Genomic DNA, 16,166 nt, shown 5'->3' with positions numbered 1-16,166 from the left:
ATGTATGTAGATTGTTCTGAGTTCGGGTTTTGCCCCGTGTAATAGACACTCAAAATATTACAAAACCCAAACTCAGAACAATCTACATTTATATATATATATACACACACACACATATATATATACACACACACACACACACACACACACACACACACAGTAAAATACATGATGAAGGTTATAGAGGAGATACTCATAGTAAAATATATCTAAGAAAGAATAGAAAAGAAGATATAGTAATAGAACATATCAATGAAAGAATAGAAGAAGAGATATAGGAATAGAAGAAAGGGATAGGAGATAGGGGAGAGCAATAGGACAGGGGATGGAAGGCACTCTAGTGCACTTGTACTCACCCCTTACTGAGCTCTTAGGAATCTGGAGAGGTCAACCGTAGATAATCTAAGGGTAAAATGTTGGGGGTTTGAGGATGACACTATGGAGTCAGGTAATGAGTTCCACTCTTCGACAACTCGGTTACTGAAGTCATATTATTTACAGTCAAGTTTGGAGCAGTTAATATTAAGTTTAAATCTGTTGTGTGCTCTTGTGTTGTTGTGGTTGAAGCTGAAGTAGTCGCCGACAGGCAGGACGTTGCAGCATATGATCTTGTGGGCAATACTTAGATCTTGTTTAAGGCGTCTTAGTTCTAGGCTTTCTAGGCCCAGGATTGAAAGTCTAGTCTTTTGATCCCAGGCATGTTTCAATTCAGTGACTGTGGATTTACCAACCACGTCTGCTGGAAGTTTGTTCCAAGCATCCACTACTCTTTCAGTCAAATAATACCTTCTCACGTTGCTTCTGATCTTTCCCCCAGATGACAAAGGATCAAACGTGCAAGACACAAAGAAAGGCTTTGCTTCTTTGAAATCTCCATCTTCAAAGCTTCAGTAGTAAAACTATATAATCCCAATCTCTATCTCCCATCTCCAGTGAAGGGCTGCAAAATTTACTACTACACTGTGGGCGTGGGTTATTTTGTGGGTGTGGCTTGCCGACCATGTGACCAGATGGGAGTGGCTTGATGATCATGTGGCCAGGAGTGGCTTAAAAGTCATGTGACTGTCTTAAAGGTGGCCAACTTGACGTCACTCAAGTCAAGCCCATTAAATTGTCTACAGTAGCTAGATTAATTTATGGACATATAACATTGCATATCAAATTTTTATACCATACAAAGAGACCCTCATATACAAACTTTTACATGAAATTTTTAAAGTTAAATACCATTTTCATGAATCCACATATTGTTAAAGTTATATTCCAAGACTGTCCTCCGTAATCAGTTCTTTTAAAAGTTAATATTTGTAGAAAGGTTTGACCTGTGAACTGATGTTTTTGCAACTTACTGCTCTATAAAATCAAATACACACATTCCAATATTTAGTTGGTATTTTTAACCAATATAAAAGATATTGGCATTTATCTATGTAATAAAAGTATATTTTCCAGATGAATCAATATGACAGATCAAAAATACATTTTGTTTACTGTAGAAGGACATTTGAGAGAGAATAAATCAGAACTCTATGGCTGTAATCCAAAACATAATTATCAATTATACTTGACCACGTTAAAGTCAGAGGAACATTTGGTCCACATGGACGAAATTACAAAACTCACTTCGCAGCCATAGTGTATGAGGCTAAATAGGCCATGTCCACTCAGCAACCAGGCAGAATAGTAACCCCTTGCTAAAAATTCATAATCCTCCCCCAGTTACGTGCAACCTTTCCCAGTCAACATCCAACAAACTTAATGGGAAAAATCCAGTTTCACATAATGACCGATAACGATTGCAAAGATTCGCTTAACAACAAATGGCAAAAAAAAATGATGGCGAAATCAGGCGCAACTCGCTTTGTTTCAAGGCAACGGAGATTCTCTTTGCTATTGAGGCATTATCTGTATTTTTCCTGAAAGAAATACTGGTATTAAAGCAACGTTCATCAACAAAACCCCCACCAATAAATAACAGCTCAACAGCGACGTTATTTCGGAATATCGCTGCTCACGATAACGTCCCTTTGCAAAGATTTCGGTACAAAGATACCCAGGTCGAAAGCTTTTTTAAAGTCTGCTTACACCCCGATAATAAAATTGAGGTGGTGTGTCTTTTGAAAATATTGCTTAATATCCATAAGGCAAAAGTCTTTAGGAAATATTAATACTGTAAATATTGTTCTTGTAAAATGAGGAATTAAAGCTTTAAGGTATACCGATACAGTACTTGAGGGTGAGTGGTTATTTCTTTTGGTGTGCATTGAAAAACGTTTAAATCTTCTTCTCGCTGCTGGTCAATCTAAAGAGTCCATTGCATGTTGTTGAGCTCTGTGGCATCAGCCAATCCTCCTTCGGTTTCCAAATAATTCATAAGATCGGCCATCGCGGTTTCTTTTTCAAAATCTAACTGAGAACTGCCACCTAGGGATGAAAAAATAAAATAAAATAACATAAATCACTGTCTTTTAATGACAACCCCATCCCCCCCCCTGCAGGCTGGACTATGACCAACTGAATGGAATTTTTTTTATTCCTTTATTCATTTATTTATTCATTCATTCATTCATTCATTCAATTTTTATGCTGCCCTTCTCCTTAGACTCAGGGCGGCTTACAACATGTTAGCAACACTCCACAGTCTGCATTGGTTGCCGATCAGTTTCCGGTCACAATTCAAAGTGTTGGTTATGACCTATAAAGCCTTTCATAGCACCGGACCAGATTATCTCAGGGACTGCCTTCTGCTGCACGAATCCCAGCGACCAGTTAGGTCCCACAGAGTGGATCTTCTCCGGGTCCTGTCAACTAAACAATGCCGCTTGGCGGGACCCAGAGGAAGAGTCTTCTCTGTGGCGGCCCCGGCCCTCTGGAACCAACTCCCCCCCAGAGATTAGAATTGCTCCCACCCTCCTTGCCTTTCGTAAGCTCCTTAAAACCCACCTCTGCCACCAGGCATGGGGGAATTGATATCCTCTTTCTCCCTAGGCCTTTACAATTTTATGCATGGTATGTCTGTATGTATGTTTGGTTTTTATATTAATGGGTTTTTAATCGTTTTTATTATTGGATTATTATTGTATGCTGTCTTATTATTGCTGTTAGCCACCCGAGTCTCCGGAGAGGGGCGGCATACAAATCCAATCAATCAATCAATCAATCAATCAATAAATAAATAAATAAATAAATAACACTTTTTTTAACAGAACCAGCATATTCCCCCCACAATCCGGGTCCTCATTTGTCCCACCTCGGAAGGATGGAAGGCTGAGTCAACCTTGAGCCGGTGGTGAGATTTGAACCGCCGACCTTCAGATCTACAGTCAGCTTCAGTGGCCTGCAGTACAGCACTCTACCTGCTGCGCCACCCCGGCTCCTACGAATGTTTACAGACGGGATGCCTTCCCTGTCGGCAGTAATGGGCAGCCAAAATTTTTACTGTTGCACTGTGGGTGTGGTTTGATGGTGATGTGACTGGGTAGGAGCGGCTTGCCGGCCATGTGACAGGTGGGAGTGGCTTGAACGATCATCATTGTTCAAGTCAACTGTTAAATCTTAGACTTACAACTTTACCAGTGTCACTCTCTGGGGTGACAATTTGTTTCGCGTTTCCCGCGCTCTACTTCTTGGATCACCCCATGCCTCAGGATTCCTTTTCCCCAAGTGCATTATTTTACATTTGGAAACATTAAACTGCAGTTTCCATTGCTTTGACCATTTATCTAGTAAAGCTAAATCATTTACCATATTACAGACGCCTCCAGGAATATCTCACCAGCATTCCCGAACAAGTGACGTGAAAAAAGGGAACTCACCGAGAAGAGTTTCATTGTTGGAGAAGGAAATCGCCTCTTGAGGTTGCTCCGGAGATTCTAAATTTTCTATCCCAGGGGGAGAAAGTTCACTAAGCTCTTTATCTGGAGCCTAAAATGACAATTTAAAAAAAAATAAAAAAATGAACAGAACCAACAGTAATGGGCAGCCAAAATTTTTACTGCCACACTGTGGGTGTGGCTTATTTTGTGGGTGTGGCTTAATAGTCGTGACCGGGTAGGAGTGGCTTGCCGGCCATGTGACCAGGTGGGAGTGGCTTGAACGGTCATCCTCGTTCAAGTGAAAAGTTAAGTCCTCAACTTACAACCTCAAAAATGTTGCTTCCTGGGGTGACAATTTGCTTTGTGTTTCAGGCTGGGTAGCTAGGCGAACGGGTGCTGCCAGAAGTCTCTGTGGGGCCTCTCTAGGAATCTCCTGGGAGGAAACAGGTCCAGAAAAGGCAGGGAGAAGTCTCTGTGGGCCCTCTCTAGCAATCTCCTTGGAGGAAACAGGTCCAGAAAAGGTGAAGAGAAGCCCCCGTGGGGCCTCTCTAGGAATCTCCTGGGAAGAAACAGGGCCGGAAAAGGCAGGGAGAAGCCTCCGTGGGGCCTCTCTAGCAATCTCCTGGGAGGAAACAGGGCCGGAAAAGGCAGGGAAAAGCCTCCGTGGGGCCTCTCTAGCAATCTCCTGGGAGGAAACAGGGCCGGAAAAAGCAGGGAAAAGCCTCCGTGGGGCCTCTCTAGCAATCTCCTGGGAGGAAACGGGTCCAGAAAAGGCAGGGAGAAGCCTCCGTGGGGCCTCTCTAGCAATCTCCTGGGAGGAAACAGGTCCGGAAAAGGCAGGGAAAAGCCTCCGTGGGGCCTCTCTAGGAATCTCCTGGGAAGAACAGGTCCGGAAAAGGCAGGGAGAAGCCTCCGTGGGGCCTCTCTAGCAATCTCCTGGGAGGAAACAGGGCCGGAAAAGGCAGGGAAAAGCCTCCGTGGGGCCTCTCTAGGAATCTCCTGGGAAGAAACAGGGCCTCCACCCTCCCTGTGGTTTCCCCAATCGCACGCATTATTTGCTTTTACATTGATTGCTATGGGAAAAATTGCTTCTTCTTACAAACTTTTCTACTTAAGAACCTGGTCACGGAACGGATTAAGTTCGTAAGTAGAGGTGGCACTGTACTCACCCCATCGCAAGTAATGGGTAACCCAGGAGAAGACTTCCTCATAACTTCAGATGGGTTTAGTTCACCCAGAGGAGAGGCCTGTGATCTAGATAAAGCAAACTATACCATATCAGTGATGGCGAGCATTTTTTGGCTCAGGTGTCAAAAAGGGCGCCTGCGTACATGATAGGGTGCACATACCCATAATGCAATGACCTCCCCCTTGTGCACACGCGCACAACCCTAGATAACCTCCATTTTCTTTTCGAAACAACAACAATCCCCCCGCTGCATCGGTCTGTAAAAAATTTATAAGCCAGAATTGAAGAATTGTCATTCTACCTTTGCAAATCTAAGACTTCGTTTGCAATTTCGGTTCCTATGCTACCAGCTCCAAGGATGGTCCCCGTAGACATTCCTGGTACATCGAGATATTGTGGTTTTGTGGCATCTGTATTTTAAAAGGAAAATATAAAACCAATAACACTGGGGAACAGCAATTTCGTTGTCTTAAAACTGTGACTTGTTTTCAATTAACTTTTGGTCTTTGGATCCAAAAATAACCACAGTTTTTATAGAAACATAGAAACATAGAAGACTAACGGCAGAAAAAGACCTCATGGTCAATCTAGTCTGCCCTTATACTATTTCCTGTGTTTTATCTTAGGATGGATCTACGTTTATCCCAGGCATGTTTACATTCACTTACTGTGGATTTACCAACCACGTCTGCTGGAAGTTTGTTCCAAGGATCTACTAATCTTTCAGTAAAATAATATTTTCTCATGTTGCTTTTGATCTTTCCCCCAACTAACTTCAGATTGTGTCCCCTTGTTCTTGTGTTCACTTTCCTATTAAAAACACTTCCCTCCTGAACCTTATTTAACCCTTTAACATATTTAAATGTTTCGATCATGTCCCCCCTTTTCCTTCTGTCCTCCAGACTAGACAGATGGAGTTCATGAAGTCTTTCCTGATACGTTTTATGCTTAAGACCTTCCACCATTCTTGTAGCCTGTCTCTGGACCCGTTCAATTTTGTCAATATCTTTTTGTAGGTGAGGTCTCCAGAACTGAACACAGTATTCCAAATGTGGTCTCACCAGCATTCTATATAGCGGGATCATAATCTCCCTCTTCCTGCTTGTTATACCTCTAGCTATGCAGCCAAGCATCCTACTTGCTTTCCCTACCGCCTGACTGCACTGTTCACCCATTTTCAGACTGTCAGAAATCACTACCCCTAAATCCTTTTCTTTTGAAGTATTTGCTAGCACAGAACTGCCAATACAATACTCAGATTGAGGATTCCTTTTCCCCAAGTGCATTATTTTACATTTGGAAACATTAAACTGCAGTTTCCATTGCTTAGACCATTTATCTAGTAAAGCTAAATCATTTACCATATTACAGACGCCTCCAGGAATATCAACCCTATTGCACACTTTAGAGTCATCGGCAAATAGGCAAACCTCCCCTACCAAACCTTCCCTTATGTCACTCACAAACATATTAAAAAGAATAGGACCCAGAACAGACCCTTGTGGCACATGTGCCTCCACGACTTTCAAATTTTGGTGGAATCGCTCACCTTGCACCTCACTGACCGCACCCAAGATTTTCCAGGAAGTTACCAAGATGACTATGTAAAAAATGCAATTTGATGCTCAGGTTGCCCAATTAACTATATTATATATATAACATGTAGAGAAAAAACTTGACATGGTAGAAGAAAACTAACTACAGTTCTGAAACCAGCAGGCCTAATTAACTATAAAAAAAGCTCAAAAATCAAACTCAACAAAAATTGTGTTACAAATTGTTCCCCAGTGTAATTTATCTTTATTTATCTTTCCTAAAATTGATCTTTCCTAAAATGAAAGATGTTAAAACTAGGAGTATCTCCTATACCTTTTTTCTATTCCTATATCTCTTCTCCTAGTCTTTCATTGATATATTCTATTACTATACCTTCTTTTCTATTCTTTCTTAGATATATTTTACTATGAGTATCTCCTCTATAACCTTCGTCATGTATTTTACTATGTGTGTGTGTGTGTATATATATATATATATATATATATATATATATATATATATATATATATATATGTTTTCGTAAATTTTCACGGGTATATGTATGTAGATTGTTCTGAGTTCGGGTTTTGCCCTGTGTAATGTTTTGCATGTCTATGCGACGTTTCGGTGAAATCACATTCACCATCATCAGGCTGGAGTTCCAATCTTTGTGTTTTTGCAAATGAATATTAGCAACTGACATTTCTTCTTAGCATGTAGTGTGGGGGTGGAGATTTGCTTTGAATGTAGCAAATAGATTGGGTGACTATGCTTCCGTGATCTGATTGGTTGGTGTAATCATGGTTATAGAAGGAATGGCATGAAGATTATGAAGTGTTTTGTTTAAGTCTGATTTCCAAATATAAAATTCTAAAATCATAATAATTAAAGGATTGACATATTGATTATAATGAGGTGTTTATTTTGTTTAAGGCTGGTTTCCAAATCTCTGGCAGGCGCGAGGTATCATCCCTTTTATTTAAACAAAAAGATCTTTTTTCAATTTCAATAGCTTCTAGAGAGATTCTTTTATATAAATTCTCTGTTTTGTGGAGTAATTTAGTTTTTTCAAAGTCAATTTCGTGCCCTGTTTTTTTAATGTGCTGGACAAGGGAGGAGGTCTTCTCCTGTTTCTTGACTGCATTCATATGTTCTGCCATGCGCTGGCTCACTCTTCGGTTAGTTTGTCCAATGTATGTGGCTGCACATGTTTTGCAAGGGATTTCATAGATACCTTGGTATTCTAATTGGATTTTATCTTTGGGGCTCCTTAGGATATTAGATATTTTTTGGTTAGTGCAAAATGAGGTTTTGATGTTATGTTTTTGTAGAATTTTACTAATTTTATCCGTGGTGCCTTTGATGTAAGGAAGGATGGTGGTGCCATTGTCCTGTTCTTGATCTTGTTTTTTGGGGGGTGTCTCTTTATTGATTAGGTTTGTTATTGTTTTCTCTTTGAATCCATTAGAAATTAGTACATCTTTGAGTTTGTTCAATTCAGTTTTTAAGTGCTCATGGTCAGCTAAGCGTTTGGTTCTGGTGATGAGAGTTTTGGCCACTGAGGTGATTTGTGCGGGGTGGTGGTGTGAGTGTGCATTTAGATAACGGTTGGTATGGGTTTTCTTTTGGTAGATAGTATGTCCTAGGCTGCCATTGGGTTTTTTATAGACCAGTACATCTAGAAAGGGAAGTTGATCATTGATTTCTGTTTCCATAGTAAACTGTATTTTGGGGTGTAGGCTGTTGAGATGAGTGAGGAAATTGTCTAGTTTTTCTTTACCATGTGGCCAAATTACAAAGGTATCATCAACATATCTCAGCCAAAGTTTGGGTTTGTATTTGGCTTGCTCTAAAGCATTATTTTCGAAATATTCCATATAGAGGTTGGCTATGACAGGTGATAGAGGTGATCCCATGGGGGCTCCCTCTATTTGTTTATATCTTTGTTCATTATAGATGAAGTATGTATTGGTCAGGCAGTGGTTGGTAAGGTCTAGGATATATTTGGGGGGTTTGTGTTTGTCTTGGATAGCTGTCAAGGCTTCTGTAATAGGTATTTGTGTGAACAGGGACACGACATCGAAACTTACAAGTAGGTCATCGGGTTGTAGGTTTTGTTTTTTAATTATTTGTATAAAGTGGGATGAATTTTGAACATATGAGGTAATAGTTTCTGTATATGGTTGAAGGTATTTGGCTAAAAATTTGGCAAGGTTTTGTAGAGGGGAGCCTATAGAACTGACTATTGGCCTGAGAGGTATTCCTTCTTTGTGTATTTTTGGAAGGCCATAGAGTTTTGGACATATGGAAGATTTTTCTCTGGGGATGATTTTTTGCTGGATTTCTTCGCTGATGGGAGAGGCCTTGATTTTAGATTTGGTGGTTTTTTCTAGGTAGGTGGTAGGATCTGTGCTTAGGAGTTTGTAGGCTGGGTTTTTTAGTAGATTTGTCATTTTTTCTTTGTATTCTGCTGTGTTCATTACTATAGTGGAGTTTCCTTTATCAGCTGGGAGAATTATTATATCCTGGTTTTTCTTTAGATTGATAAGTGCCTCTCTTTCTTCCTGCTGTATGTTGCTTTTTGGAGGTTTACTAGAGCACAGAATATTAGTGACTTGGAGTCTGATTTTGTTAGCAGTATCTGGGTTGATTTTATGTAAAGTTGTTTCAATTCCACATATGATATTTTCAGTTGGTATTCGTCTTGGAGTTATTGCAAAATTAAATCCTTTTGAAAGAATATTGGTTTCTGTAGTGGTGAGTATCTTGTCTGATATGTTATGTACTGTTTTGGTCATAAGTTGTTGTGGAGGGCTGGGTTTTTGCTGTACCTCTAGTATTTGGAGTTTCTTATTATGTGTGTCTGTTTTGTATTGGGTTTCTGTTTCTGCCCTCCAGATTGATATTTGTTTGAATTCATCCCAGAGTAAAGGGTGTATTTGGTTACTGATTTTAAGTCTACTCTCTCTTCACCTTAAAATCAGTAACCAAATACACCCTTTACTCTGGGATGAATTCAAACAAATATCAATCTGGAGGGCAGAAACAGAAACCCAATACAAAACAGACACACATAATAAGAAACTCCAAATACTAGAGGTACAGCAAAAACCCAGCCCTCCACAACAACTTATGACCAAAACAGTACATAACATATCAGACAAGATACTCACCACTACAGAAACCAATATTCTTTCAAAAGGATTTAATTTTGCAATAACTCCAAGACGAATACCAACTGAAAATATCATATGTGGAATTGAAACAACTTTACATAAAATCAACCCAGATACTGCTAACAAAATCAGACTCCAAGTCACTAATATTCTGTGCTCTAGTAAACCTCCAAAAAGCAACATACAGCAGGAAGAAAGAGAGGCACTTATCAATCTAAAGAAAAACCAGGATATAATAATTCTCCCAGCTGATAAAGGAAACTCCACTATAGTAATGAACACAGCAGAATACAAAGAAAAAATGACAAATCTACTAAAAAACCCAGCCTACAAACTCCTAAGCACAGATCCTACCACCTACCTAGAAAAAACCACCAAATCTAAAATCAAGGCCTCTCCCATCAGCGAAGAAATCCAGCAAAAAATCATCCCCAGAGAAAAATCTTCCATATGTCCAAAACTCTATGGCCTTCCAAAAATACACAAAGAAGGAATACCTCTCAGGCCAATAGTCAGTTCTATAGGCTCCCCTCTACAAAACCTTGCCAAATTTTTAGCCAAATACCTTCAACCATATACAGAAACTATTACCTCATATGTTCAAAATTCATCCCACTTTATACAAATAATTAAAAAACAAAACCTACAACCCGATGACCTACTTGTAAGTTTCGATGTCGTGTCCCTGTTCACACAAATACCTATTACAGAAGCCTTGACAGCTATCCAAGACAAACACAAACCCCCCAAATATATCCTAGACCTTACCAACCACTGCCTGACCAATACATACTTCATCTATAATGAACAAAGATATAAACAAATAGAGGGAGCCCCCATGGGATCACCTCTATCACCTGTCATAGCCAACCTCTATATGGAATATTTCGAAAATAATGCTTTAGAGCAAGCCAAATACAAACCCAAACTTTGGCTGAGATATGTTGATGATACCTTTGTAATTTGGCCACATGGTAAAGAAAAACTAGACAATTTCCTCACTCATCTCAACAGCCTACACCCCAAAATACAGTTTACTATGGAAACAGAAATCAATGATCAACTTCCCTTTCTAGATGTACTGGTCTATAAAAAACCCAATGGCAGCCTAGGACATACTATCTACCAAAAGAAAACCCATACCAACCGTTATCTAAATGCACACTCACACCACCACCCCGCACAAATCACCTCAGTGGCCAAAACTCTCATCACCAGAACCAAACGCTTAGCTGACCATGAGCACTTAAAAACTGAATTGAACAAACTCAAAGATGTACTAATTTCTAATGGATTCAAAGAGAAAACAATAACAAACCTAATCAATAAAGAGACACCCCCCAAAAAACAAGATCAAGAACAGGACAATGGCACCACCATCCTTCCTTACATCAAAGGCACCACGGATAAAATTAGTAAAATTCTACAAAAACATAACATCAAAACCTCATTTTGCACTAACCAAAAAATATCTAATATCCTAAGGAGCCCCAAAGATAAAATCCAATTAGAATACCAAGGTATCTATGAAATCCCTTGCAAAACATGTGCAGCCACATACATTGGACAAACTAACCGAAGAGTGAGCCAGCGCATGGCAGAACATATGAATGCAGTCAAGAAACAGGAGAAGACCTCCTCCCTTGTCCAGCACATTAAAAAAACAGGGCACGAAATTGACTTTGAAAAAACTAAATTACTCCACAAAACAGAGAATTTATATAAAAGAATCTCTCTAGAAGCTATTGAAATTGAAAAAAGATCTTTTTGTTTAAATAAAAGGGATGATACCTCGCGCCTGCCAGAGATTTGGAAACCAGCCTTAAACAAAATAAACACCTCATTATAATCAATATGTCAATCCTTTAATTATTATGATTTTAGAATTTTATATTTGGAAATCAGACTTAAACAAAACACTTCATAATCTTCATGCCATTCCTTCTATAACCATGATTACACCAACCAATCAGATCACGGAAGCATAGTCACCCAATCTATTTGCTACATTCAAAGCAAATCTCCACCCCCACACTACATGCTAAGAAGAAATGTCAGTTGCTAATATTCATTTGCAAAAACACAAAGATTGGAACTCCAGCCTGATGATGGTAAATGTGATTTCACCGAAACGTCGCATACTAACTAACTAACTAACTAACTAACTAACTAACTAACTAACTAACTAACTAACTAACTAAATATTGGCAGAAAGGTCAGAGGGACACCCCCACTGTAAACACCTTTTTAGCAGGAGACTAAAGGTCTGTTTTTCATGGCTGTTTATGATAAGGCAACAATTGATTTGAAACTTTATGAGTAATATGACATTTCCCTTCAATGAAACGATGCCGTGAGGCAGTGTTTTTCAACCAGTGTTCCGTGGCACACTAGTATGCCGCGAGACACAGTCAGGTGTGCCGCGAAGAAGGAAGCTCAGGTTCAGTCTCACAACTTTTTGCTGAGAGAGAGAGAAAGAAAGTAAGAGAGAGAGAAAGAGAGAGAAAGCAAGAGAGAGAGTGTGAGAGAGAGAAAGCAAGAGAGAGAAAGAAAAGAGAGAAAGCAAGAGAGAAAGAAAGCAAGAGAGAGAGAGAGAAAGAGAGAGAGAGAGAGAGTGAGAGAGAAAGAGAGAGAAAGAAAGAGAGAAAGAGAGAGAAAGAAAGCAAGAGAGAGAGAGAGAAAGCAAGAGAGAGAGAAAGCGAGAGAGAGAGAAAGAGAGAAAAGGAGAGGAAGGGAGGGAGAGAGAGAGAGAGAAATGAGCAAAAAGGGGAGGAAAAAAGAGAAATGAGAAAATTATTGAGACAGAATGAGAGGAAAGAGAGAGAAACAAAAGAGAGAGAGAAGTGACTCTTGATTTAAAGCATATGATAAAAAGCACCCAAAGAATAAGAGAGAGAAAAAACCCAGCCCTCACCTGTTTTTGGAAATGGTTCAAGAATGTGCACACACACACACACACACACAAGAGAGGGAGGAGACAAGGGTGGAAAAAGAGAGGAGAGTGTCTTAGGGTGTCATTTTGGTTGGTGGTGTGCCCCAAGATTTTGTAAATGTAAAAAATGTGCCGCGGCTCAAAAAAGGTTGAAAATCACTGCTGTGAGGCACGATCATTGCAACTTTCAAATGTTAATTACGGTTTCTATTTGCGTATTTTTTTTCCCCTTGACAAGATTAAGCCCAACTCAAAAAAAACACTACCCTAAAAATGGACTTGCCTTCTGGAGACAGGGTGCTGGAGGCTAGTGTGGCTTCTTCCCCTGATTCGTTGTGACCTCTAAAAATATAAAACCAAAAATGCACAGATAAGTTTCACTACATACAAATCTAAATAATAAATAAATAAATAAAAATGCACAGATAAGTTTAACTAGCCATTATAGGTTTGCTGTTGCAAGCACAATTTTCCACTTCGTGTTAGAGGGACAGAGACAAAAGATAATCATGAGGTTCCCAAATTTATTCTGCAGAAGTTTTAAAAAGTAAAAAAGGACCATTTTGTCATGGATGAACTATCAGTGATGACCAGGGACATGTTCCGAAGGCAACACAGCCAGAAAACCGGTGTGAGTCCCTTTATTGGCACCAACTTTGCTCCCAAAGTCCCATTTACTCTCTAACCTCCAGAACAGTTCTCCCACAAACCTGCAGCAACTTCTAGCTATAGAATACTCCATTCCAAATGCTGTAAGCAGAATGACTACAAACAATCACTCCAGAAAGGAAAGATAATGAGTCCAAGAAGCAAAGAATTCACGGCAATAATTCCAGAAAGACAAGATAAGCACACAGATACACGACAATAATTCAAAGAGTCAGGAGGAATGCCATGAACTCAACACTAGATGAATTCAACGTTTGTTCCAAATGCCCTTCCCAACTGCCTCTCCTTTAAACTCCATCCCCAGGTGTGCCTTGTGAAGGGAATCGGGGCCTTTCTTCCCTCGTAAGCCATGCAACCCATGTTGCTCTCTTCTGCGTTCTTTCCTACGAGTTCCAGGATGAGGAACGCTGTGGCCCTTGGTCTTCATCAGAACCCCTTCTCCCTTGTTCTACCTCTTCCCACTCTGCCCAGACTGACTTAGCCCTTCCCTAGTCAACGGAGCCAACTCTCCTGATCTCTTTTAGTTATTCATCTTCCATCTCAGATTCAGACTCCGACGGGGACATGACAGTGTAGATGGAACTGTGTTTTAAAAGTTTGGATATGGACAGGATTTACAATCCTTTTTGGACTCTGTTGCTGCTACTGATTAAAAAATTAAATGCAACATATCTGGTTTTATATCCCTTATAAAACCACATTAGGTGATCCTTCTCCAGAGGTACAAACTTTGCACCTAGGTTCTAATTCAGTATTTTTGGAAGTCATTATTCCAGGGTTGACTTCTAACATCTGTGTAAACCTCTGAAAACAATCTCAGCTCAGCAGGGTCAAAACACACATATATAACTATCATAGTATATAATTCAATGAGAATATTTCATTCACTCAGATCTAGGATGTGTTATTTGAGTGTTCCCTTTATTTTTTTTTAGCAGTATATATTATGTATGTATGTATTCATGTATATATATGTATGCATGTAACATAGTTTTGCTGATAATGAAAAGGAAGGGAGACTAGTATAGATCTATTTCAAGCTATTTACTCTCATCAGCTAGGCATACCCTCTACGGGGATTTGAACCTGAGCTAAATAGCTTGAAATAGATCTATACTAGTCTCCCTTCCTTTTCATTATCAGCAACAATATGTTACACATATAGAATATAATTTGTCAGCTAAAACGTTAACTACCTGGATGTTTAATACTACGTAATTAAAATATAAAATATAAAACAGAGCTATATAAAACATGCCGTTTTATGCAGAGAACGGAGGAACTTACAAAACAACAGTATTGATCGACACAATATATTCCAACTCTTTGGTCCACGGGTTGGTGAAGCTAAACCACTGGCTTTTTAAGGTGACAAAAGAGCCATCTTTCGCTTTGAATTTGTAGAAATTTGTAAATATTTTTTCTTTGCTCTGTAACACTGCAGGGGGGAAAACATATTTTTTTTACAGAAATAAGTTATTCAATAAGACCAAAATTAATTCCTGCAAAGCTGTATACAGGGGTACTATGTTAAATAACTGTAAAAATTTATTTACTTACTTACTTACTTACTTACTTACTTACTTACTTACTTACTTACTTACTTACTTACTTACTTACTTATTGGATTTGTATGCCGCCCCTCTCCGCAGACTCGGGGCGGCTAACAACAATGATAAAAAAAACAACAACATGTAACAATCCAATAATAAAACAACTAAAAACTTATTATAAAAAACCAAACATACACACAAACATACCATACATAACTTGTAATGGCCTAGGGGAAGGAATATCCTAACTCCCCCATGCCTGGCGACAAAGGTGGGTCTTGAGTAGTTTGCGAAAGACAAGGAGGGTGGGGGCCGTTCTAATCTCTGGGGGGGAGTTGATTCCAGAGGGCCGGGGCCGCCACAGAGAAGGCTCTTCCCTGGGGCCCGCCAAACGACATTGTTTGGTCGATGGGACCCAGAGAAGGCCAACTCTGTGGGACCTTATCGGCCGCTGGGATTCGTGCGGTAGAAGTAGAAAAATATAAAATGGCTTTTGTTGAAACTAAATATAAGAACATATACTGCTCAAAAAAATAAAGGCAAGGAGGGTGCGGGCGGTTCTAATCTCTGCGGGGAGTTGATGCCAAAGGGCCGGGGCCGCCACAGAGAAGGCTCTCCCCATAGGGCCCGCCAAACGACATTGTTTAGTTGACGGGACCCGGAGAAGGCCAACTCTGTGGGACCTAATTGGTTGCTGGGATTCATGCGGCAGAAGACAGTTCCGGAGGTATTCTGGTCCGATGACCATCGGGGGCGCTGCAACTGTCATAAGTACCGGTCAGTTGCCAAGCTTCTTCATTTCGATCACGTGACTATAGGGATGCTGGAAAGATCATAACTGTGAAAAATAGTCACAAGTCCCTTTTTTTCAGTGCCATTGTAACGTCGAACGGTCACTAAATGAATTGTTGTAAGTAGAGGACTACTTGTATCTATTAAAAGGTCAGGAGCTTTGAGGCGAAATATCAATTCCAGAGTTCTTACACTACTAGAGTTAGGGGATAACCATCCTACTGTACCTGTTTTGTGTTTTTCCGCTAAATGATTGTGGTCATCCTGGTGGAAATATTCGTAACAGGACGTTCCTAACAGTTCTTGAGGTAAATATCCCAAAATTGCTGTCGCTCTGTGTTGGGAAATACAAACAAGAGTATACAATCGACAAAAACATCTAAAATGAACTTTCCATAATTCAGTAGACTTTTTTTTGTAGTATGTACAAAACAGAAAAGACGTAAGAAATACGATCCAGTCTGGTGAAAGATATCCCCTCTCCTCTGCACACAAACTTACACA

At 39.8% G+C, this 16,166-nt stretch overlaps 1 protein-coding gene across 3 annotated transcripts in view; it reads right to left on the bottom strand.

The window, feature by feature from the left end:
* Positions 1–1,150: 1,150 nt before the first annotated feature.
* Positions 1,151–16,166, bottom strand: part of BMAL2 (basic helix-loop-helix ARNT like 2) — a 34,407-nt gene continuing 19,391 nt past the window's right edge. For all 3 annotated transcript variants that reach the window (XM_070755082.1, XM_070755085.1, XM_070755083.1), the window contains exons 11-17: positions 15,890–15,996; positions 14,605–14,755; positions 12,932–12,990; positions 5,306–5,414; positions 4,985–5,069; positions 3,816–3,924; positions 1,151–2,424 (exon numbers count right to left, since the gene is read on the bottom strand). In XM_070755082.1, coding sequence (XP_070611183.1) covers positions 2,303–2,424; positions 3,816–3,924; positions 4,985–5,069; positions 5,306–5,414; positions 12,932–12,990; positions 14,605–14,755; positions 15,890–15,996 — 742 coding nt within the window. In that variant the 3' untranslated portion in view covers positions 1,151–2,302. The remainder of the gene's footprint in view (positions 2,425–3,815; positions 3,925–4,984; positions 5,070–5,305; positions 5,415–12,931; positions 12,991–14,604; positions 14,756–15,889; positions 15,997–16,166) is intronic.

The sequence above is a fragment of the Erythrolamprus reginae genome, chromosome 6 (genome assembly GCF_031021105.1).
Source record: "Erythrolamprus reginae isolate rEryReg1 chromosome 6, rEryReg1.hap1, whole genome shotgun sequence".
In the NCBI taxonomy this organism is placed as follows: Eukaryota; Metazoa; Chordata; class Lepidosauria; order Squamata; family Dipsadidae; genus Erythrolamprus; species Erythrolamprus reginae.
The sequence above is the reverse complement of the archived record's forward strand: the minus strand, read 5'-3'. Positions and strand labels throughout refer to the sequence as shown.